Source organism: Cupressus sempervirens, chromosome 2 (assembly GCF_028749045.1).
Source record: "Cupressus sempervirens isolate cs-2001-9-10 chromosome 2, ASM2874904v1, whole genome shotgun sequence".
NCBI lineage: Eukaryota > Viridiplantae > Streptophyta > Pinopsida > Cupressales > Cupressaceae > Cupressus > Cupressus sempervirens.
Window position 1 is genome coordinate 621,073,525 of NC_143119.1, and position 26,564 is coordinate 621,100,088.

General features: G+C 36.9%; 1 protein-coding gene across 1 annotated transcript in view; it reads left to right on the top strand.

Moving 5' to 3' along the window:
- Positions 1-1,222: 1,222 nt before the first annotated feature.
- The window catches only part of LOC149574908 (potassium transporter 2-like), a 72,846-nt gene continuing 47,504 nt past the window's right edge, over positions 1,223-26,564 (top strand). The window contains exons 1-4 of the mRNA XM_089814756.1: positions 1,223-1,693; positions 12,272-12,506; positions 12,802-13,047; positions 13,189-13,242. Of these exons, the coding sequence (XP_089670882.1) occupies positions 1,649-1,693; positions 12,272-12,506; positions 12,802-13,047; positions 13,189-13,242 (580 nt within the window). The 5' untranslated portion in view covers positions 1,223-1,648. The remainder of the gene's footprint in view (positions 1,694-12,271; positions 12,507-12,801; positions 13,048-13,188; positions 13,243-26,564) is intronic.

Here is a 26,564-nt window from a genome sequence, read left to right on the forward strand (position 1 = left end):
TTCTATTTTATATGGAAGAAGAAGATGTAGTTTGGAAATACAATTTGTGTACATACTAAAGACTTTTTCTATCAACAACTTCATCAACTTTTAGAAACTTGCCAATCTTGTCTCTAATAATCTAAGCACTTCCTCACTCTAGTATTTATGATGAAGGTTATAAAGACACACCTGAATGGGGATTTCTTGAATGATCACTTTCTTGGGATTAAAATCCGTAGGCCAATCTTTGACAAAAAATTCAATGCCCCTCACGAGGAAAGGCTTGTTGTACAATATCCATTATTTTTCATAAGCACAATCGTTGATAACCAAAAAGAAACCATTGGGAAGAGTTTCAAAACAACACAATTATCCTAATTCTCACCACAACATTTGCAAATGCAAGGAAAAGTAAACCATCCTACTTCATAAGGAATGCATTCTCCTTATAAAGGTTCATTGAAACCTTCTATGCCTCTGAGACGATTTGAAATGTGACTAACCTATTTTTGATTGTTGTAGGCCTTTCCAATAGAGGTTGAGAAGGATTTTGGGGCTTTCTTAGTCTCCATTTCTTCTCATCTACACTTTTAAATCCCCCCATTGTTATTGTTGTAAATCCTTGAGAAACCCCACTTATTCCTTTCATTTCAGACCTTGTTAGCGCAATTCAATTTGGGTACCTACCCATCTCAAAATCCCTATCTGTACAAATCTTCCCACACCCTGCCTAGTGGATGCTAGCCATACAATTTTCTGTGAAGCTCTGAAAGCCTTTCTCATCCCCACAACCAACTTCTGCCTCAACTACCATGAAACCCTCACCCTTCAATCCTCAACGCCATAATAGCCCTCATCATTTATAATCAAATTTTTATTCAACACATTTTAATGATTGATATACTTTGTATTAATTCATAAAATAAAATTTTAAAAATAATACCAAAATTCATAATTAATTAATTTTATCGGAATAGATCATTCATCATGATCCCAAACCTCAAAAATATAATAATACAATTTTTTTTGGTAACATAAATATATACACTCATAATATTAATCTAACGTATAAAACCAAATATACCTATATCTATGAATCCGTTGCACATTTTTAAAAAGCAAGCCCAACCAGACAAAAATCATGTAAACCTGCCCAAGGAGCTGTCAAATCCCTACCTATTCATCATCTCATTCACAACTCAACCTGTCTCTATACTTAGATTAAAATGCAACAGTACTTGAACCAGAAGAAAGAGTGTCGCTATTTCAATGTAATTTGTTTCCAAAACAGGCAGAGGAATCTGCCGAGCGTAACAAACAACTTCAAATTAGAAAAATCAGAAGGACCATCATCCTTCTTTCTCGAATAGAACGTCGACGACGACACAAACAATAAAAGTGCATAAAAAACAATTATTTTAGTTAAATGGCACATCAACAGAGCTTTTTACATATGGTGACAGCGATCCATACGTCTGTCGTCAACAGAATTATGGTTTTCAATCCAGGCAGATAATGCAACATGACACCGACCGAAAGAAGTTTTGATTACAATTTTACATTGTAATTTGTGTTGCTCATTGCTAAGATATATTAGTTCTTGATCATAATCTCTATGGTATTTTTTTCTTCCATTTTCTTCTTGGTCTAGACAGTGTTCCCTGAAATGGACGAGGAGGCACAAGCAGGTTTGAAAGAGGATAGCCGAAAGGTTGGTACAATCTATTTATTTGTTGAATTGGTTGAGCTCACGATTTTTAACAATGCTCTATCCTAGTTACTTGTGGCGCATTGTTAGCAGACTTTCAATGCAACACTTGGGTGCGGTCTAGATTCATCTTGCTTTTGAATGGTCTACCCACTTCGTGATCCTTATTGATTTAGTTGTTTTAGTAGTGTTCATGCTTGTTTCAAGGTTTTCCTAAGCAGTTTAGCTCATCCAGTACATTTTCTGCTATCACTGCCTGATAAACTGAATCGTCAGTGCTACGAATCTTGTCTCTCATCCCACCTGTTCAAACGAGAGCATTCCACCTATCCACATGAGGTAATCAGGCTCCAAAAGGAAACAGAGATTTTGCAGACCAAAAACGAAGGACAATTATTGATAGACCACTGTTATTCTCTCTTGGCAATCTAGAAGGTCATCCTTCCCTTCATCTTTTTCAGATAGGTCATGTGGTAAACAACAGAACTTTAGGCATGTAACATAAACAAAGTAAAAATGAAATACATTCCCTTTCAATCTGATTACTATCCAATGCCTTTGGGCACAACTGCATAAAAATATGAAATCAAGGAAATCAAAGAAAGGTTTTGAGAAATTATTATGATACAAACTCTATGAATAATCTTCCAAACAACTACACACTTTTGATAGGTTTTACAGAGTGTTTTGAGTTAAAGGACATTAAAAGTCATCATTCCCAGGCTTCTAATATAGATGAAATTACCATTAACGTCCGTGGCATTGTTTAATCTCATATACTGGGTTAACGGCATGATATGGCTTATGCTTCCTCTTTGCTGTGGAGTGTATGTGATCTAACTCTTAATTTCCTGGTCATGTCCATCTTCCCTAATCCCGCTTTTGCCTCTATTGGGTAGAAGCAAAGATGGAGGTAAGCTCTTTCCGGAGCTTTTGACTTTTCAAATAGCTTTTGAGGAAAATGATGCCTGACGTGTTATGGTTTATCTAGGCATTTCTTTTCCAACTAGTATGATACCTTGACTGAAATTAGTCCAGATCAATGAATTCCTTGTTCAATAGGTTCAAGGGAATAAGATCTCAAATACAAGAGCCCAACTAGTTTTATGTATATTTTCCAGAGTTTCAGTACGAATTCAGGACCCCATATTTTTCCCCTGATTCAGTATTTCTGGGTTTGGCTGTCCTGTATATAAATGAAAATAAAACACAAATAAAAAACTTAATTTGCTAATTGATTATTTAATAACAAACAAATTAAAATTCTTAGTGCAAGTACACATGGAAAATTGATGCAAATTATCATAGTGCTCTTCATTGAGACTGAGAGTGTTTGCATCTCTGGTTTTTTGGAACCACAAGCAGTGAATGTCGCTGCCAATAGCTTGACCAGACAAGTTCTGTGTAGCGACCTTCTGCTCCTCATTCTTGATCAAGACGAAGGAAAGCTCAACAAAAATGCATTCTAGTCCGGTTGCTTTGGCACTACATTCCAATGCTTCATGTCCCCTCCAAGTCATTTTCTTAACTTAGTTGGGGTTGGTTAGGTCCGATTTTTGCATCTGGTCAGAAAAAATGTTTTTAATTATTTTTTGTGGAAAGTTCTTCTTGGGTCTGCCTATGGTTCTGCCCAGTGCTTGTGGGTTTGCCTTCTGTGTCAAGGGATTCTAGGAAGCAGGATGAATTCCCCACTCCTGTTCTTTCCTGTTTCCCTGAGTTCTTGAAGGGCAGGGATGAACCTCCCCCATTGTTTGGATTTCTAAATCACCTTCCCTCTTGATTCACTTACCCTAGACATCTTAAGGGGAGAATTGCGAGGGTTTCTTTACCTTTCTCCTTGAGCAAGGCCTGTGTCTCTGAAAGGGGCAGAGACTGAAATCTTTAGCTAAACTAGCAGATCCCACAGAACCCACACTAGCTCCAAAACATTTATATCTGACTAGAAAAGTTAATACTTGAGCTTGAGGGTCCTCTTGACAATCGGTCCATAGAATTTTCTATGATAAGCTTACTCATTAAAAAGAAAAAAGAAAAAAGAAAACAATAAGCAATGAAACCAAAGATCAGAGAGCCTTTAAGGTATAGGATGGGTGAACCTAGGGTGGATCCACAAGCCTGGGAAGAGCCATGGGTGAACCCAGAGAGTAGCACATACAAACCTGTTCAGGTTCAGGTTGCCTTTTGAGCAAACCCATACTGAAAGTATTTATGTTTTTCCTCTTACTAATACATTGTTTTCATTCTTCCATCTTCAGGTGTTTGATTTCAAAATTGTGTATAATAAATTTCAATGGATAGTTCTTACTTTTTCTTACAGACTTCAATTTGTCACATGGAAATTGAATCTATAATTATATCACCTTTCATTACATGGAAGTGAGTTACAGATCAATTTTGTTTTTACAAACAGAATTTTCATATTGATACCCAACAAATGCCTAAGACATATAAAAGAGTAGCTGCATAATCAGCTCATACAGATTAGAAGAAAGACAACTTAGTTCCATATTTGGAAACCATAAACAGTTCATAGATACATATTAATCCCCCAAAATGGACAAATAGCAGACTATCTCTCATGCTTTATCAAAACGTAAATACAAAAGCATTTTCAGATGAGTTTGGGAGTATTACTTGTGATTTTCACAAACAGATCACCTGAATAGTACCTATCAAGCCGTCACTGCTGTTCATAAAATAGTTTAAGGACTAGAAACCTGGCCAATCTTAAAATACTTCAAGGACTAGAAACATGTTTGATTTGATGTGTACATAATCATATGCAGCCTGACCTGGTCTAACAGTTAAAACCTGGGATTAGAGTATGTACACCCAGCGTGAAACTATATGTGAGATAAATGGAAAAATTACTCATTATGGGATTCCACAGAGGGGATCTTGTACACCAATTGGTGGCAGGTTTGTAAATGAGTCAAATGACCCAAGAAACTACCTAAGCTTTTATAATGTGTAATTGAAAATGATTTCTTGTTTGGTATTGAAGTGTTCACAGCCCTTTTCAGATACAAAATTTCTCCCAGGTTATGTTTTTTCTTCAACTTTTTCTTCCACAATAGTAGTTTATGAACCAGAACCATCCTGATTCCTTGTTGAATACACCCATAAAACAATAGTCTCAACAGCCAGATTTCAATGAGATTTAAGAACCAAGATAGTGCTGAAGCAGCAATCTCTTCCAACATGATAAGTGGCTGTAATGTCCCCATCTTTTTAGCCTCTCAACAGAGTTCTTAGCCTTTCGTCCTTCGAAGACCAAGTGGAAATAATTAAATTAATTTCCTTTTAAAGTCATTAAATAATTTAAAAATTAAAAGATGACTTTATATTTAATTAATTTAATATTATGAAAAGGGAATCGTCGAGAAGCATAGCTAATTATTGTTGGAAAGGAGGAAGCATCTAGAATAGTGCAATAAGATAATACTTATGATTCTTCTAGAAGGGGGGGTAGGAATAAAATAAATAGAGGAGAGAGCCTCATGGGAAGGCGTCTGGATTTGATATTAACATTTGCATGTGTATTTGTGGAGCCAAGGGCCTGCAAATAATCAATTGTCTTTGGGAACGAAAACTCCCAATGATAGCAATTTCAAGGGTGTGAGACATCACCTGAATTATTGCAGATCGGAGGTGATATTTCAATCACTTCATTGTGCCGAATTTGTGGCCAAGGGCCAGGTGTAAAGAGGAAGAATAAGTTGGGTGTTTGCTACAGGCACCTGTTGCAGGAACGTATCATTACTTGTCATTAGGGCATCATTTTGGGCACATCATTTTGGAGCTGTTTGGCAACCTCATTCTAAAGAATCAAATACTTTAAGGAGGCCGCTACATAACCAGGTTTCCCTTGTTCATTCATGCATCTTATATGCTACTGCTGTAGGTGGAGGTCTTATCAGATTAAGCATTCATTCATGTATATAATACCAGAGTCTTGGGTTTGATATTAGCATTGTATTGGATGAGGAGAATTAGTAGATTGTTACAAATAATAGTTTTGTATTCAGATCTTGTAAAGGTGGCTTGGCTGTAGATGCATCATATTCTCTTAGTTGTTTATCTAAATGCATTAAAAAGGTGAAAGAAAGCCTAACATTTCATTGAGGAGCTTGCATAGTAATTGTAGAACTATTTTTTACAAGTAACAAATAAGGCAATTTGTGATCAGTTTTGAGCTAGGCTCATTTCGGTGGTATCGGAGCCTTCATCCTGCCATCCTGTGATCAGTCAAACAATAGATGAGTGAGAGAGAAATTAGATGTTATAGCAGGGAACAACGGAAACAAAAATATCAGAATCCACAGGTTGAAGGGGATACATCCTCAGAAGCATTAAGAGAAAGAAATACTAGCAAAATAGTTCAAAATATGGTAGAAGAAGAAAATAGGGATGCAAGAGCTGAAAGGAAATTTGATACCATGCTTCATATGATGTCACGCTTATTAGCAAAATTGATTTAGCAAGCCACTCAAAATCACAACACAGCTACTCAAAACCAAAACACAGCTGACCACAGTGGAGATAATGAGGAATGGTCTATACATCGTGCGGAAGACACTAGAGGATCAGCCTCTAGGCCTCTTTTTCCCACCTTTACACAAAGAGAAAAACAACCACATGCTGCTCCAGCTATTTCTTTTGGAGACGAAGCTAGACAAGCCTACTTGGAGTATACCACTCTCCCTCCTAATATGAGAGAAATATGGATGTTTGATCAATTCATGAAGCAAAGGAATAGGAGAGGAGGACAGAATGATCACTATGCTCCAAGAAATGGCTATCAACAAACGCTTGGTAAGATTTCCATGCCTTACTATGATGGAAGTAACAAATGCATAGCCAGGTCTTGGGTTCAAAAGCTTGATAATTATCTTTCTTTGAGACCAATGCTTGAAGAGGATGCCATAAGATTTGCCACATTACATCTTGAAGGAGCTGCTTACGAGTGGTGATATCATGGGTTAGTCACACTTAGACACAACCTTATCACTACATATGAGGAGTTTACCAACAGGCTGATTGAAAGGTTTGATGTCAAAGATCCTGAGGTGAGTTTCCATGAATTGGCACAACTAAAACAGCATAGTTCCCTTGATGCTTATGTGAATGACTTCCAACAGTTATCGGTCATGGTTCCTAACATCAGTGAAAGAGGATTGGTGCTCTTATTCATGGAAGGATTGATGGAGCCATTGAAAGGTTGGTTGAAAGCTTTCGATCCTCCCTCACTACAGGAAGCAATGAAGAAGGCACGAAGCATGGAGTTCGCTGCCCCTACCAGCAAGTTTACATCAAAGGGAACATTTTGCAGTCGTGACAACAAGAAGTTTCCTAAGAAGGAGGACAAAGCTAAAGATAAGTCTACTTTTCTGCTTGACTGTGAGATTCTTAATGATTTGAGGAAGAGGAAACTATGCTTCTATTGTAAGGGACCATATGATATTAACCATGACTGCCCAATGAAACCTAAGGGGAAGTCAAATCGTGCAATGTGGGCACTAATTGAAGATTCCGATTCATACCAACAATCTGAAATTAATGATTTAGAATCAGAAAAATCAGAACATGATGAAGAATTAGAGGAAGAAGTGAAGCTTAAAGAGGCTCGTCTCACAAGTATTCAGCAAGAAGGGTCTTTTAGGATGCGAGGGGTTCTTGCTGGTCAAAAGATTATTATTCTTCTTGATACAGGTGCGACACACAATTTCATTGATACTAGGCTTGTTGAGAGGCGTGGTATACACACTGAGAAGTTTGAGGGAATTTGAGTTAAGGTTGCTGATGGTTTCACTCTTAGGTGTGACAAAATGATTTCAAAATTGCCCATGTGCTTGAATAATTATGAGTTCAAGGCAGATTTTTATGTGGTGAACATGGGAGACATAGATATGGTTTTGGGAATGACATGGTTACATGACATAGGAATATTCACCCTCAACCTTCGTGAGATGGAAATGAGATTTGAGATGGATGGAAAAACTCATGTGTTGAAGGCACTCAGAGACACCAGTTGCAAAACTATTTCTCTCAGGAAAATGGAACATCTCTTGCGTCATGACATGGTTGAGTGGGCAACAGGTTGTGTTTTGAAGCCAACACAGGAAAAGCAGCAAAAACCTATTTATCATCCTGATATACAAGAGTTGAGGATCAAGCATGATAGGTCTTTAGCGAGATTCCACTCAGTAGACCTCCAGATAGAGGGATAGAACACATCATCGAATTGGAGGAGGGTGCTAAGCCCGTGATAGTCACTCCCTACAGGCACCCTAAGCGGCTCAAAGATGAGATAGAAAAAACTATGAAGGAGTTGCTAGCTATGGGGCATATTAGACCAAGTAAGTCACCTTTTGCTTCATCAGTAGTATTAGTTAGAAAGAAGGATGGTACTCTGAGGATGTGTATTGATTATAGAATGCTTAAGAAGAGAACAATCAAGAACCGATACCCCATTCCAAGGATTGATGAATTGATTGATGAATTGCATGGTGCCAAGTACTTCTCCAAAATTGATCTGAGATCGGGTTACCGCCAAATTCGTGTGAGGGAAGAAGATATTGAGAAGACAACTTTCCGTTGCCACTGTGGACATTTTGAGTTTGTGGTTATGCTGTTTGGGCTAACTAATGCCCCTGCTACATTCCAGTCTACTATGAATAGGGTATTTCATTCACAGTTGAGGCGATTTGTATTAGTCTTCTTTGATGATATCTTGGTTTATAGCCGAACATGGGAAGAGCATCTTGCACATCTTGACATAGTTTTGGGTATTCTTGGTAACGAATCTCTATATGCCAAGCAATCTAAATGTGACTTGGGCATGACAGAATTATTGTATTTAGGTCATATGATTAGTGCAGAAGGAGTTCGGATGGATCCAGATAAGGTCAAGGCAATTGTTGAGTGGCCTACTCCGATGAATCTGACACAACTTAGAGGATTTTTGGGTTTATGTGGATTCTATTGCAGATTTGTCAATAGGTATTCTCGCCATGTAGCACCACTTACAGATTTGACTAAGAAAGGGGCTTTTGTTTGGCCTCATGAGGCACAGGAATGCTTTGAGATGTTCAAACGACTTATGACTACTTGCCCAGTGCTTGCATTGCCTGATTTCACTAAACCCTTTGAGTTGCAGTGTGACGCTTTAGGTGAGGGGATTGGAGCTGTCCTTATGCAAGACAAACATCCAATTACATATGAGAGCAAGAAGCTGAGAGGCCCTGAGAGGAGCTACAATATATATGACAAGGAAATGTTGGCCATTATGCATGCATAGGCCAAATTCAGGCAGTACTTAGTGGGCAGTAGGTTCGTTGTTAAAACAGACCATAATAACTTGAGACATTTCCTTGGGCAGCGGGATCTTAATGACCGTTAGTAGAAGTGGGTAAGCAAGTTGCAATCTTATGATTTTGACATTTCTTTTGTCAAAGGTTCATAGAATATAGTCTCTAATGCCTTGTCTCGCCGACCACATTTGAGCTCTATGGCTGAGGTTTCAGAGGATTGGAGTCATTTGATTGTGGTAGAATATGCTAAGGATTTTTGGGCTTCAGGTATTATTGATGGGTCACTGCAAGATGATAGGTACACGGTGGTGAATGATCTTATCATTTACAAGAGGAGGATTTTCTTGACTCCAGGATCAAAAGTAAAGAACATAGTATTGAGGTCCTTTCATGATTCACCATTGGCAGGCCATCCTGGGTATTTCAAAACTTATTGACAAGTTCAGGAGAGGTTCACTTGGAAGGGACTAAAATCTGATGTTCTATGATATGTGAGGGAGTGTGTTGTTTGTCAGCAAAACAAACAAGACCATACATATCCTGCTGGTTTATTACAGCCACTTCCAATTCCAAATAGGAAATGGGAATGCATATCTATGGACTTCATCACAGGATTGCCAAAAGTGCAAGGCAAGGATTGCATTTATGTGGTGGTTGATCGCTTGACCAAGTTTGCACATTTTTTCCTAGTCACTATTTCATATTCAACCACACAGGTTGCTGAACTATTTTTTCATGAGGTGTTTAGATTGCATGGATTACCACAAAACATTGTTAGTGACCGAGACAGTCAGTTTATGAGCAATTTTTGGAAGGAACTTTTCAGATTGTGTGGGACCGAGCTTTCTCCGAGTACTAGTTACCACCCTCAGACAGATGGACAGACAGAGATAGTCAACAAATGGGTGGAAGGGTACCTTAGAAATTATATTGCTGGGCAGCAAAAAGGATGGGTTGAGTGGATATACCTTTGTGAGTACTGCTAGAACACCACTTACCATCTTTCTATTCAGATGACACCATTCATGGCCTTGTATGGTTATGAGGCGCCTATCTTTCTTGATTTGTTGATAAGTGATAGTAGAGTGCCTAGTGCTGGAGACATGTTACAGGAAAATCAAGATATCATGAGGGCTCTTCGTGAAAACATCCGAAAGGCACAAAACCAACAAAAACAGTATGCAGATTAGAAGAGAGTGGAACGCTCTTTTGAGGTTGGAGACATGGTGTATTTGATGTTACAACCCTACAGACAGTCTACTCTCAAGAAGAGTGGTGCAGAGAAGCTCAAGCCATGTTACTATGGACCCTTCTGGGTCATTAGGCGTGTGGGTGAAGTGGCTTACAAGCTAGAGTTGTGGCAGATAGCAAAGTGCACAATATTTTCAATGTATCACGCCTGAAGAAGGCATTGGGACATCATGTGGCTCCTTTTGCAGTTCTACCACCCTTAGATGATGAGAGTAAGTTGATTTTGATACTAGAGGCTATACTAGATTTTAGAGAGAAGCAGTTGAGGAGCCGTGTCATTAGAGAATATTTGATTAAATGGAAGGACCTACCTATTGAGGATGCTACATGGGAGAGTGAAGAGATTCTACAACATTCAGAGTTGAGATTGCTTGGGGACAAGCAATTTCCAGAGGGGCGGACTATAATGTCCCCATCTTTTTAGCCTCTCAACAGAGTTCTTAGACTTTCGTCCTTCAAAGGCTAAGTGGAAATAATTAAATTAATTTCTTATAAAGTCATTAAATAATTTTAAAATTAAAAGATGACTTTATATTTAATTAATTTAATATTATGAAAAGGGAATCGTCGAGAAGCATAGCTAATTATTGTTAGAAAGGAGGAAGCATCTAGAATAGTGCAATAAGATAATACTTATGATTCTTCTAGAAGGGGGGGCAGGAATAAAATAAATAGAGGAGAGAGCCTCATGGGAAGGCATCCGGATTTGATATTAACATTTGCATGTGTATTTGTGGAGCCAAGAGCCTGCAAATAATCAATTGTCTTTGGGAACGAAACTCCCAATGATAGCAATTTTGAGGGTGTGAGACATCACCTGAATTATTGCAGATTGGAGGTGATATTTCAATCACTTCATTGTGCCGAATTTGTGGCCAAGGGCCAGGTGTAAAGAGGAAGAATAAGTTGGGTGTTTGCTACAGGCACCTGTTGCAGGAACGTATCATTACTTGTCATTAGGGCATCATTTTGGGCACATCATTTTGGAGCTGTTCAGCAACCTCATTCTAAAGAATCAAATACTTTAAGGAGGCCGCAACATAACCAGGTTTCCCTTGTTCATTCATGCATCTTATATGCTACTGCTGTAGGTGGAGGTCTTATCAGATTAAGCATTCATTCATATATATAATACCAGAGTCTTGGGTTTGATATTAGCATTGTATTGGATGAGGAGAATTAGTAGATTGTTACAAATAATAGTTTTGTATTCAGATCTTGTAAAGGTGGCTTGGCTGTAGATGCATCATATTCTCTTAGTTGTTTATCTAAATGCATTAAAAGGTGAAAGAAAGCCTAATATTTCATTGAGGAGCTTGCATAGTAATTGTAGAACTATTTTTCACAAGTAACAAATAAGGCAATTTGTGATCAGTTTTGAGCTAGGCTCATTTCAGACTTCCTAGGGAAAAAAAATGATATCCAGTAAAGAGGTGACTCAATCTAGGGCTTTACTCAACAGTTTTTCTCAGCTTTGATGTTTCCAGATGCCAGATATATTCGATCCACAGGTAGTTGCTGTATTTCTAAAGTTCTACACTGCTTTTAAGTCCACATTTGACAACCAAATGCCATGTTTTCAAGACCTGATCAACTTTAAGCTTCTCATGTTAGGGTTGTACTCTTTAGGCTGGTTAAAAATACCTTGATTTTGTTATTTCAAATATCGTGGATATATGCTATTCATGTTGTTATTCTTTTTATATCTGAATCATCTTACAGTGCAAATCAATTTTACTTTTCTCCAGTTATGACTGAAATCACGCAGAGGCCTTTCTAAGATTAACAATCTATTGGTAACATGCAAACTCTCAGAGAGATCTTAACGTCTTCATTGTGAAATCCATGATTCTATGAATTGTATCAGAACTATACATGAATGCAAAAATCTGTTTGTAGTTTTGCATTGCCATGACAGTATTTGTAACTTACAACAACAAACTATGTCTTAGGGCTTTTTGTGGAGAATTTTGTCCTTACAGCACAAAATCATTTTGGTCCTTGTGATACTCTGCAGAAGGAATCTTGGAAGACTGTTTTGACCTTGGCATATCAAAGTCTTGGCGTAGTTTATGGGGATTTAAGTATCTCACCACTCTATGTATTCAGAAGTACTTTTGCTGAAGACATTCAACACTCTAGTGGAAATGAAGAGATATATGGAGCCCTGTCCTTTGTTTTCTGGACATTAACTTTGGTTCCTTTATTCAAATACGTCTTTTTAGTGCTCAAAGCTGATGACAATGGGGAAGGTACATTCTGAAATGGGCAATTGCCCTTTTCTTGTAATTGTGACATTTTATTCTTCTCCGTATTGTATTTTAAATAGCTGATTACAATGTGAAGCTACATTGGTTGAATGTCCAACTCCATTAGGTATCTCATCTTAGTTTTGCTATCTGCAACATGGTATTCAAAAATCAAGTGCTTATACTTTTGTGGACTGTTGCATGTCCTTTGGCATGGAAGAGAGTTTTCCATATTAATCGCTATCTATGCTACTTGGTGCTAACTTATATGATCTCCCAATATTGTTTAATGATGCAGGTGGAACATTTTCATTGTATGCTTTATTATGCAGGCATGCCAAAGTCAGCCTTTTCCCAAATCAGCAAACTGCTGATGAGGAACTTTCAACATATAAAATGCATCTTCCCTCTGACGCAAGCAACAGGACAAGAATAAAAATAATGCTTGAAAAGTATAAAAAATTTCAGGTTGCATTGCTAGTGATGGCTTTGTTAGGCATTTGTATGGTCATTGGAGATGGAGTACTAACTCCAGCCCTTTCTGGTCTGTTTGATTTCTTGAATATATCTGTTTACTAAAACATTATCTTCCAATTATACTCAAATTCTAAGTGCTAAATTTAAAGGCTTCCAAAAAGGGGCTTCCTGAAATGCTGAGACATCTAACCTTTATGTTCTGTTACAGTATTCTCTGCAGTCTCAGGACTTGAAGATTATGTGGAAGAAGAAAAACATAAATGTAAGAGTTATCACCTTTAATTTTTTAGGATTGATAATTGCAAATATCATATACTCGAATGTTTTTGTTCATTTTGTATGTTTAAACTTAAGCACCAGATTGTCTCTTCAAGTGGTAACCAATTTTCTAGTGATGAGTTTCTGTTCAGTGTCAGTGAGTCAGTTTTGTGGGGATTTTATTCAAGTTTTAATTCGGTATCCCTTTTCGATTTTTACCCATATGCACATCAAATGCCGCACAAACAGAACTTTATGTAAGGAATCTTAGAATTCTGTTCTCACAGATTAGCAAGCAAATGAAGTATGATTTAAACCTAGCCCCATTCTGATTAGGAATTGTAGTGGGCTTTCAAGACTAAGACTAATCTCATTAGGTATAAATTAAAACTTAAAATGAGTTGCCCAGGCTTCAAATAGACAACATAACTCACAAAATGTACAGAGCAGGTCCTCAGTGAGTTGTGGTCATTAATTCCCTGGTCTTTCATACAAATATAAGATTTAAATTTGAATGAATCGTATTTTAAATTCCAGAGGATGTGAACAACAGAGTTTGTATAGCCTCAAAATTAGTTGAATATGATGTATTCAGATCAAGCGAACTGCTTTTATATAGAAACACCTCGTATAACAGTGCCTAGAGATGATATTGATGAACTATAATTTGTTTTTACAAATACCTAGAGATAATTGAAATCGCTCTAATGACGATGATTATAGAATTTTCTGAGCTACAAAGAGAAGTCACATTGTATAAAACCCAACACACATTTAACCTTTAGAACTTCAATTCTTAGATATCAAAAAGGTAGGTACATTTAGATATTTCACCTTTTAGGATACTGTTATAAGTATAAACAGGCATAGAATATTCTCTGTGAGGTCTTTTTGCAGTGAACTGTAGTTGATAATGGAGACAGACAACTCTGTTGCTGCGAGGTAACTACTACGCTCTAACTGATAATGGATCAAAACAGTAAATAAAGATGACACTAAGTAGCATCTCGTTTAACTCTTCAACAATTAATTCTAAAACTAGCAACTCAAAATAGACACAGAGTGAAATACAGCATACAGCAAAGTAGTAGTGGGTAATCATCCTTTTATCCCTCTGCCTCAGCACAACAGCAAGTTCCTTCGTTTTTCACAGTGGCATGCCCAGACCAAAAATTCCATTTATAAACCAGAAAAGTTAAAAAATGAGAATAAAAGAGGGGGAGCCCCAAATATACCGTAAATGTCAATTTATCAAATAAATAAAAAACTGATGGGTAGTAGAGGACACATCACAAAAGTACAGTTACTCATCTTCCCCAGGTATTATTGGAGTTAAGGAAACCACGCAATCACAAATACGAACAGCAACCATCTCTTTAATCTGCTCCTTTTTTAACCCTTACAGTTGTGTGGTCAAAACTCCCAGTATGTTCTCATCTTGAACTTCTTCACAACTTGAATGATAGAGGTAAAGTTTGTGACATTAAATAGACGTCTGGTAACAAAATCTTGTGTAAGTCTATCATAGTGGCATTCTCATTGATTTTCTTTTAAATGTTTGTAAGGCCAATATCCTTTTACTTTAATTTTTGTAAGTTGCTTGACATGTCTATGCAAGTAAAACCATGACTTTCTCATCCTCCTCATACACCTTTTCTCTCTGATGCAGATTTGCATTTTGTTTCCAGTGTTCACTGTTAAGTTGCATCTGATGCCTCACCTATTAACACATCTCCTAGGTATGCCTCACAAAGTTCACCGCTCTTGGCTAATTCTTCTTCCTCCAGGAACCTCTATGAGATCAACAACCCTCATGATTAATCCAAAAAACAACTTGGAAGGGAGACTTACAAGAAGACCTATAGATCCACTACAATTAAAAGAAAATTTTAACTTGACCCAAAACCAAATCCCATTGCCTTGGGTTCTCATCAACTAGGCACTGAGGCTAGTTGTCAAAACTTCTATTCATCACCTCCATTTGCCCATTCACTGAAGGGTGATAGGCTGAACTATACTGCAGTTTACTGTCAAATTTTCTCCACAAAGTTCTCCAAAAATCACTCAAAGCCCTTCCCACACATTCACTAGTAATGGTCTTGAGCAGTCCATGCAAGAAAAAGATCTTTTTAACAAACAAATGAGTAAGCTAACTTGCATCAGTAGTCTTTTTGCATGGAACAAAGTAAGCCATCTTAAATAATTGATGCACATCAACAAAATAGAATCATTAACTCTTCGAGAATAAGGAAATTCTATCAGAAAATCCATCAAGATTTCAATCTATGATCCCTTAGGTATACGCAAAGGTTTGTACAAATTCCTATTTTGCTATCCACCTTTATAAACTTGAGAAATTCTACATGCAAAAGCAATCCTATTTGCATCTTTTTCTCAGTTGAGGTAAAACAATTTTACTTACAAGGCTCTTAAATTTTGTCGCTTCCAATGTGTCTCCACAAAACATTTGAATGCACTTACCTTATCAATTTTTGTCTCTTAGACCTTGTGAGTGTAATGCCCCGCCCAGAGATCCTTGGAACAAGGATTCAATTGAAGCCAAGATAATTTTTTTTACAATTATGAATGCACATGACAACATCATACAAGGATCACAAAGATCACAACGGAAGACTTCACCACAATCTTGGCAACCAACGAATCTCCGAATGCCACTACCCAATTGACACACGCAAACAAAAGCCAACAACGACCACGCACATGATGAGGGCATGAAGAAACGACCGCTCATCAACAAAACACCAAGTTGGGGTAAAATGTAGAATCCTGAAATTTGGCTAAGTCTGAATTTCTGAAGCCTTGAAATTTCCTAGAATCTTTATCTTATCTCGAAGAGGTCCGAAACCTATCTCAAAAGATTTATCACATATATTAAAATATATCTTAAGTATAAGGAATTAAAATTTTAAACCCCTAGAAAGACTGTTTTGAACTGGAAAGGTGTGAAATCCAATAAGGTGTCCAAAACCAACTTTCAAAACTTCCTCGGCCAAGCCTAACTGCTCCCTGTTTCTTGCGCGAGAAAGTGCACTGGTCTCAAGTTTCACGTGATATCTTGCATCATTGCGTGTGAGAAAGTGCATGGCTTCGCGTGAGGATTTGTTGCACACTGCGCGAAGATTTGCATCCTTGTGCGAGGAAATACATTCTCGCGTGAGGAAATACATTCTCGCGCGAGGAACTACCTTTCCACGCGAGAAAACACATTAGCACGACAACAAAACAAGAATAAAAAGCATAAAAACATGAAAACCTCCACACTGGGGAGTACCGGATCCACGTAAATCGAGGAATGAACACTCGAGTGCATAAACAACAAGGAAAGAGGAACATCTATCCATCTAAACCAAAGCAGTAAAGAACATACTGAAAGCAACATCATAGTGAACATAAGCAACATTGCAATGTACAAAACAACTAAGTACGCGGTTCCTCCCAACCGTCAATAGCATCATAAGACCATCATGGATCCTAGACATCCTCCACGCGTAACATCCCAAGTCACCGATCAAATCATCGGTACTATTGTAATAGGGACATCACTACAAAACATGCTACAATATAAGCATAAAGAAATCTAACATGCTAGTAGTAAAGCATAAGATAATCCTTCAAATAGATAACATCACCTATCACATGTTGATCATCATATTAAGGAAATCTAACATGCTAAACCAATAACCAATAGATAATCCAATACAGCAATTCACATCATCTGGTCATATGCTAAACATCATAATATCGGAATGCATCAAACAAACTAACATCATCTAAACACGATATCCAAGCATTTCAATGAAAGCATAAATCACAAGAAAGCATACTCCGGAACTCGAAGCATCAAGTGAAAACATCCAGCAACGGTCGCACTAGGACAAAAGATCGTCTCTGTACACCGGTCCCTAGCAATGGTGAAGGTAGCTATGCCTCCCAACCATGTGGCACCTGTAGGTCCACACCCGCCGTGTTGATGGAGATCATGATCCAACCACAAACACACATAAAGCACAACATCCAAGGCTAACACTCATGCCAAATAGTATGATGGTTGTAACCAAGAACCTAAGACAATGCAAAGAGTATAGGTCCTGGTCAGACACTCAATAGGCTACTAAGTAGGGGCTGATATCATGGAGAGTCACTTGGCATCGAAAAGCCCAAGCTCGGACTTGTGCAGATTCAACATCCCTCAACGGAAAAGCTCTAGCACTCCACATTTTTATTATCTTAAGATTTTATTACCAATCACACATTTCATTTAGTTATCACTTAATTAAAACTTCGTCTGCCAACCCTCTGGGCACAATGATCACTAGGTTGCAGGATAGAAGCCCCCTCCATATGCTACCCTACCCTACCCTACCCTACCCATGCTCATCCTACAACAAGTGCTTGTGGGCATGCATACTCCCATCCCAACCCCAATGATCATAACTTTCGGAAGTACCACAAAAGACCGGGCCTCGCAAGTCACCCGGCAAATGTATGCGCATGTACTCGTGTGTGGCGCACCACCATCACGAAGATCAAAACACAAGGACTGGATGAGAATGCAATGCAAAACAAAACACCCAATCGAAAGCAACTCGGGATGACGGATTCTACACGAATCCCAAAGCCAATAAAACCATACATCATGAAATCACTCAACCGGCCTCAATCCAGGAGTATGGATTCTACATGAATCCTAATGATGCAACAAGACCAAACATCATGAACTCACTCAATCGGCTTTGATTCGGGAGCATGGATTCTACACGAATCCTAGTGTCCACAAAACAAAAGCAAAGGTCCAAAAGATACCATAACACCAGGTACACAAATCACTCAACCAAACACAAATTCGAGAGTACGGGTGCAACACGCATCAATGCAACATAAAAGTGCAATAGTGGGCTGACTGATATCCAAATGGATCATGTAGGTCCACAAACCACCTTGTGCCAAGAAAACCCGAGAAAACAGGGCAGCGCAAAACGAGGTAAAAACCATAAAAATTTGAAAAACTTTGAAACTAAAACTCATTTGACCTTTGGGTACAAAAACCCCAAAAATTCAAAAATAAATAAGTTCGGACACTGTATGCAAAAACGACCAGCATAATGGTGCAAAACCCCAAACCCTCATCCCAAAAAATAGGGAAATGTTCGTACCCGCCCACTCGGTTAGAACTAGCATACAAAAACGGAGGGGAACACTAGTTCTCAGCCTCCAAACAAACGACTACCAAAAACAGAAGCAAAAACTGAGCCGAAACAATAAAACAGGAAAGCCCTACCTCACAGCCAAAAGGGAAAAACGAGAATCTAAACCATAAAATAAATAGCCTGCAGAAGTAGCTGAAAATCGCAGCAATCCAAGGTTTCCCCGAGCTGGATCCAACAAGCTCAACCTTGTGATGATCCCACGCCCGTAGCTCCCACAACGAACAAAACAATAAATCCTAATAAAGAGGATTTTGGGTTTTACTCTCCAACTTTCTAATTCAAAAGTGAAAAGTGAGGAATTAAATTCCTTTTTGGATATTTATTCACTTTTCAAGTGAATAATCGATTAGAGAAAATAACTAGCCAACCTAGTTAAACCCCAAATCGACCCAAACGAAAACAAGCTATTCTTATAAATAGGAATTCATCTATGGCAAAGCTGTCAGAAATTAAAATAAATCAATTAAAAAGCCCGAAAACCCAAAAACACAGAAATTTGTTAACAACTTTCGCGACAATGCAAACCTTTAAATGCACAGACACGCTCACTGGTCTAATCACATAATGCAAATGAGTTCGGATTTAACAATCACCGAAAGGATTAATTAATCAGTTAAAACAAGGATACGTCGACCGTACAAGGACGAAATTGGTAAAATATGAATAGCTGAATCACTAACTCCATGTGCCACTACCAAGGATATAAATCCTGCACACTAAACAACATGATCAAGTGCAATTGCATATAATAACATAGCCAAAGTAATAAATGCATTAAATCACCTAATTTAACTATTTATTTAATTATATCAAAATAATCTATTTACATCACTCACGTTCGCATAAAGCATAACAACATAGGAATGAAGTAAATAACCATAGCATTAAATCCATCTCATAAAATAATCAGAGATATGTCCAAATACCAAATAACCAGATTTCATCATAAAACACACTGTCATCTCAAAATGGCATCATCATGCAATATGATCAACTGAGCATCATAGTAGTCTAACATCTATGATACTGAAATCAAGGTATCTCATCTGACCCTCAGGTCATCTCACATGTAAATCATAACATAAGTAGATATCCGCAGCACATAACCAATGAATACAACATGGACAATCCATTTCTAATTATTTAAGCATTTAATAATGGTCGTTAACACAACATAAAAAAAGGCACTTAAAATACATAAGCAACCACAGTCACAAACATGACTGACCATTGTTACAGGAACCTAGTCCAAGGTAGTAGGTAAGAAGTACACAGTGCAATCTCTGCACATATCACAGGGTAATCACGGAACAACCTCATGATACCACATCGATCTTGGTAACCACTGGCACAAACCTCAGTGAACCATAAATCACATCATAATCTCATAAATCAGTCATAAGCATAATCAAAGCAACTGATACAGAAACATATATCAAATCACCTCTACGGTGTAGACCACTCATGGTCACAATCATGATCCATCACAAAAAAAGATCAACAAGGTTGCATCCATCAAGATGACTTACATAAGTCAAATGGGAGAGGCACTACAGTGAGAATATAAAGCTGGTGTCTTTTAAATAGAAATATATTGTCAATAAGTATTTGTTGAAAAACTCAATTTCTTGCAGTTGTAGGATTTGTCGGTTGAATGTGATCCCTTCATTTCTTCAAACTGGACAATTTCATTTTGAGACAAGTAGGTGACACCTATTAAACATTAGCTATCACATTAGTTTTGTATCTCACATGTATGAAAAATATATAAACTTTTAAAAGGAGATCCATTTGGGATGCTTATGCAATAGTTTGGCTCGAGAATATATATTTTTTAATGGTTAATTATTAGTCAACAAGACGGATTTTCTGTGCAACAACTAGTGCCTCCATTGTTTAAATGTCTAAACAATTGAATAAAATTTGTTATCGTAAATTCCATACCTCTTGGTTTCATTAAAGGAGGCAACCGACTTTCCTTCTTGATTCAACATGCCAAATATGGCTACTATTGAAGTATCATGTTTTAGTATAGATATCATCTCAAAGTATGGCACAAGTATTGAAGCTTTCATCACCTCCATTTTAAGCTTCTCAAAACTTCTCGTAGTCACTTAAGTCCAAGCAAAAGACTTTCCTTTTATGTATTTAAGCAATGATGCACTTATATTGTTGCAAATGAACCTCTTCCAAAAGTTTGCTAAACCATGGAAATGGCCAATCTTTGAAATTTTTGAGCGGTGGGATGATCATTATAGCTTTAATCTTTTTGGGATCCATTCTCACCTATTTGCCATCACATTGCAAGGGAAAATTAGGTTGTCTCCACAAAACCCATGTTTCTAAAGACTTACCTAAATGCTTTCCATTATAAGTTTTTTTTTTTGTTTATACTGAATATTAAAATGTCCTAAAAAAAGATTAGGACAAATATGTCAATTTAGAGTCTAAATACTTACTTCATGACGCATTAAAAAAAGGTGACAAGGGCATTGAACATTCCAAATGGCAAAAAAATAAATAAATTACTTCTTCAATATTATCAGGCAAAAACAAAAAAGAGAAAGGATTGAGGAGATTACATTGGATGGAGGTCTGACAGATAACCTTGAGGGAATTGGTAAAGCATTCTTTGATTTTTGCAAATCCCTATTTACGTTAGAGCATAAACAAGAGGATATAGCTAAAGATGGATCAATGTATTAAATTGATCCCTAAAAAAGTTTCTAATGAGGATGTTATGAATTTGTCGAGGGAGCTATCTATTGAAGAATTTTGAAACCATAATTGAATCTATAGCTAATGCCAAGTCTCGGGCTTGGATGAATTATCTATCATGTCTCCTTTTTTGTGAGTGTCATCTTTCAGAGGATTAGCCTATTTCCTGACTCTCATAGGCATTTAATGGAGTTGTTCAGAGGGTCTAGTTGGCAAAGTTGGAGGTCAATTCCCACTTCAGTGATCAAGCTCGTTTAGGATTGCTTTTCTTTTGAGTCAGATTGATGCACTTACTATTTATAGTAATTGTCTTTTTTTGGGAAATTTAGGGTTTCTATCTTTAGTAGGGTATTTGACAACTTTGTGGCAGTGCTGAGATTCAATATTGTTGACTAGAGTAGTTATTCAGAGACTGACTATTTATAGTAAGTCATTGTTGAAGAGTTTCTATATCTGATAGGGGCACCCATGGTCTTGGTATGAATAGTGATTGACACATTCATTAGTTGGGTTAGTTTGAGAGACTTACTATTTATAGTAAGTTAATTATGCCCATGGTGCTATTTTTGGTAGTGCACTTGGACTGGATATTAGCAAACTTTTCCAATTGACTATGTTTCAGGGACTCACTATATATAGTAAGTCAGTAGATGTTAGAGAGGAACCCTTACTCGGTTTAGTAAGGTAGTTGGATGCATAATAAATACAATGGTTAACTCCTAGGTTTAGATGGAAACAAGAAATAATGATTAATTTTTGGAGTTATTTTAATTATTACTAAAGTAATACGTTTATCAATAATAAATGATAAATTGCAATTATAAAGTTATATTTTCCTTTTATGTGAGTGAGGCCACTTAATGACTTAAAAGTCATTTAAAGTGCATTACAATGATATAATATAAGTGCGCTTTATTTAAAAGGGAGATATGGTTGTTTAATAAAGTATACTTTATTTTGTGTATCAAAAGAGGGATATAATTGAATATTATCATTGAAGTGCAATAAAAGAAGATAGTATCAAAAGCTAAGTAATTTTTAAGTTATGAGAAGTGTATATGTGAAGATACAAATTGATTTGTCTTGAAATATTATAAAAAGCCAAGGCAAGAGAAAATCAGTTCATTCATGACTTGCTATTTGCTTTTGTTGTGTGAAGAGAAATTTGGAACAAGGGTTTCAAGTCTTGAGCTTGAGGGATTGTTCATTCTTCTAAGTGTTTTTGAACTTTGAGCTTTTGAAATTGTTGTCCTTTATTTTGTGATCACAAAATGGAGGCAACACTACTTAACTTTTCTAATTAAGTTTCCTATTTCTCTAAGGTAACTCACTATTCAATTGGTGACGATTGATCAATCAATTATTCCCAATCCATACAATGAGTCTTTTTATAGAAGTCTCTCATCAAGTCCTTTTTGTTTTTCAATTTGTTAGCCTGTATTTGATTTTTGAGGCCTTCAAAGTCCTTTTTGCGTTTTTGAGTGTATGTTTCGATTGCTTTTATCTTTTTATTTCTTTTAATCTCTTGCTTTCGGTCACACCCTCATTTTGAGCTAACTTGGGACTTAATTGGAGTTGTCAATCAAAAGATATTAAGGTTTACGTGCATTTGTAAGTGGGGTTTAGAACCCCCAATGCATATTTTAAATATTGGGCCTTATAATTTGATGTTATGTTGCACGTTTTGAAATATATGACTTAAAATCACTTTTTGTTATGTTTTTAAGTTATATACTTGCACTTTTTTATATTTTAAGTCATAACTTAAGTGATTTAAGTTATATAGTTCACTTTTTGATCTAATTTTATTTTTAGTTGCACTTTAATGTTTTAAATTAAATTATTGAAGTGAAAATTTCACTTTTTGAACATATTTACACGACATGTAAAATATTAAGTGTAAAATATGTAATGGACCCTATAAAGTGAGATTCACTTAAGTGAATCAATTGAACATGTGCTAAATCAGAACTTTAAGTTATGCAAGTCTCATGCACATGTAATTAATTGCATCATGAACCACCATTTTTGCCTATACTTTCTCATAAAAAGAAGCAAATCGCACCTTCTTGTACCAATTACATGTTGCATGTTACATGTTTTTGAATATGCAATGTATAAATGGTTTCTTAAACCACGATTTTGTTTGTAAAACTACTTGTTTCTCATCAAAACAAGTTGTTTGGGTTAGGATACATGCATTTCACTTTGTAAACCACAATTCACTTTGTTACATGCAAAATGGAACATGCAAATGTCTTGGAGAAAGTGATTTGCTTAGGAAGGCAACTATGTAATATGTAAAGCACCATGTAAACCACGATTTGCAAAGGAAGTCAAATATGCAACATGAACCAGGATTTGCATTGGAAAGGTTATTTTAAATATGTAAATGAGCTTATAAACCCTGATTTTCACAGGTTCACATTTAGACATAATCTTCTCTCTCCATTTGGGTGTCTAAGTTATGAGTGCATAAATGTATCATATTTTAAACATGTAATGAGTCATTCAAGCCCCGATTTTGTCTTGAACTTTGAGTCTACACACTTACCATTGCATATTTTACATCTGCATTTGCTCATTCAAAACCTGATTTGGGCATTTCATCCAAAAACATTACATGTTTAGAGGATAGTAAAGCCCAATTTATGCAAACTCTCCATTTCTATACATGTAAAGCACTTTCTAAAGTGCATTTTTCTTAGGCGTTTAAAGGAAGAGGTATTTACAAACACATTTTCTGCACTCCCATGTACATGTGTTTGCCTCTACAAACCCTGATTTGCCTTTGAAGAGACTTTTTTGAACATGCAATATACTTGGAGAAGTGCGATCTGCATTTGAAAGAGCATTTGCAAACACATTTGCATCATTCAACACATGCATTTGTACTTAGAAACCATGATTTAGGGATGGAGTTTGAATTTTTCAAAGCATTTGATCTACACATGCAAATACATCTCTAAAACCTGATTTTGGAGAAAAGAGTTGCATTCCAACTTCTTCTTGGTCCAAGTTTACTCTTTGCTCTTGAAGTAAGTGTGAGATTTCAGTTTTGATTGCATTTCTTGATTTCTAAGATCCTAGGGGATATTGCTGATAGTGAGAAAGTTCAAAAATGCTCACAGCTTGTCTGTGCGGTAAGGTTAACTCTTGGATGGGAATTGCAAAGACTATATAGTATGAAATGATATTGAGGTGTATGGTGACTATGGAGGGAAGACCATACAGGTGGAGATGCTGAAGGCATACTGTGGTCGACTGTCAAAAGTTGGTTGTGAGGGGTGATGTACAGTGGGGGTAGGTGACCATACAGTGTGGATAAGGAGATGTGCAGGGTATGATGAAGGGAAATGTATATGGAAGGTAGAGCGAGGTTGTTCATATGGTGGGAAGATTTGGATGATGTACGAAGGATGGAAATAGTTATGGTCGTACGGTGATGTGAGACAATGACGAACGGTTAGCATTGTACGGAATGTGTAGAGGGAAAGGAGAGGAGATTATACAAATATGATAATGATAGGAAAGAGTGTAGGTAGGTATGGTGATTATGCAGGATATTTGCCAATGCATAGAATATATTATTGAAGTAATAGATTATAGTTGTAGATAGTGACTGTGATATTCACCAACATGTTCAACAAGATCCACACACACAAAGAACTCCACACATAGTTTCTACTGCTAGTGGCATAAAATGTATTAATCTCCAAATGATACTACTTGATTACATATGTGCATCAGACAAGATCCAAGCAGATACAAGCAGATGCCGAATGACGTCGAATAACAGATTTGGTGCTCAAAGTGAGATATCTGAATGATATCTCCAATGGCAGAAGAGGGTGGCGCTTGACCACCAAAACTGCAATGGTAGAATAGGCACCAAATCTACAATGGTAGAATATGGAGGATCTTCCACCTCCAAAACTGTGCACAATGATCCCTCAACCTTTAGCCTCCAAAAATACAAAGACAAATCCAATCCAATCTATGTTCAACTAGATCCGCACACACAAAGAACTCCACATATAGTTGCTACTGCTAGTGGCATAAAATGTATTAATCTCCAAATGATAGTACTTGATTACATATGTGCATCAGACAAGATTCGAGCAGATACAAGCAAATGCCAAATGACGTCGAATAACAGATCTAGCACTCAAATTGAGATATTTGAATGATATCTCCAATGGCAAAACAGGGTGTCGCTTGACCACCAAAACTACAATGGTAGAATAGGGAGGATCTTCCACCTCCAAAATTGCGCACAACGATCCCTCAGCCTTCAGCCTCCAGAAATACAAAGACAAATTTAATCCAATCTATGATTATTACAATGCCCAGTCATCACCTTATAAAGTCTTCTAAGAAGGATCTAGAGATTTACAAGTACAAGCCGACAATATTAATTAATTTATTATTTAATATATTTGGGTCTCATATTAATTAATTAATTAAAGGTCCTTTTTTATTAAATTTAATTCTTGGGACCAATTAATTAATTAATAATTACATTTAAATTGGGGACACCACAAATCCTCGCTGCCCAAAGATTGCTTTCCCTCAAGCAATCCGTAATTGAACGAAAGACCATCAACTTTAGGGTCTAAAAACAACCGCGTAGGCATAATGAGTGAAATGACATCCATCCTTCGTTATGTTGCACCATCGACAAAATACCACTGCGCCACTCTAATATAAACATTGTCATGTCCGTAGTCTTCAGGATCCCGAACATTGCCAGTCTCAAAATTCATCTATGTAATTCTTCATGATTGCTACATGTGGATAGACTTCAAAATCAACTAACTATAGCAATTGTCCATGCAAACGAGTGTTGGTAATGCTTACATTTCTAGGTTCATGATTCTATTCACATGACTCCAAATCATTATCCATGTACTCCTTCAAATTTACAATCGCGCTCTTGCTCCAAATATTGACAAAATTCTGAGGTTCCACTTCAACATTGGCTTGGTTGTCATCCTGCTTCAGATCTTTGATTTTGTCTTGTTTCCTGACCTCAAACATTTCTCCATCATCAACTTTGTTTGAATTATCAATGATTTCTCCATCTTCAATCTTCTTATTGTCTTGAGATTTTTGTTGTTCTCCATCTTAAGGGACAATTAGAGTCTTTTGCTTGTCTATGTCCTCTGATGTCTGTATGATTTCATCTTGTAGCCACTTATCAATCTCTTGTTCAGACTATTGTTGAAGAGTATATTGTGCTGAGATGATGGATACTTCATTCGTAATTCTTTGCAATCTTTCAAAGATATGTCCTTCCATCCACCAATCACCCTATCTTGCTTAATTTTCTTCAACGACTTAGCCAAAGTGAGTGTTTGTGATTCTTGATGCTTGGCCC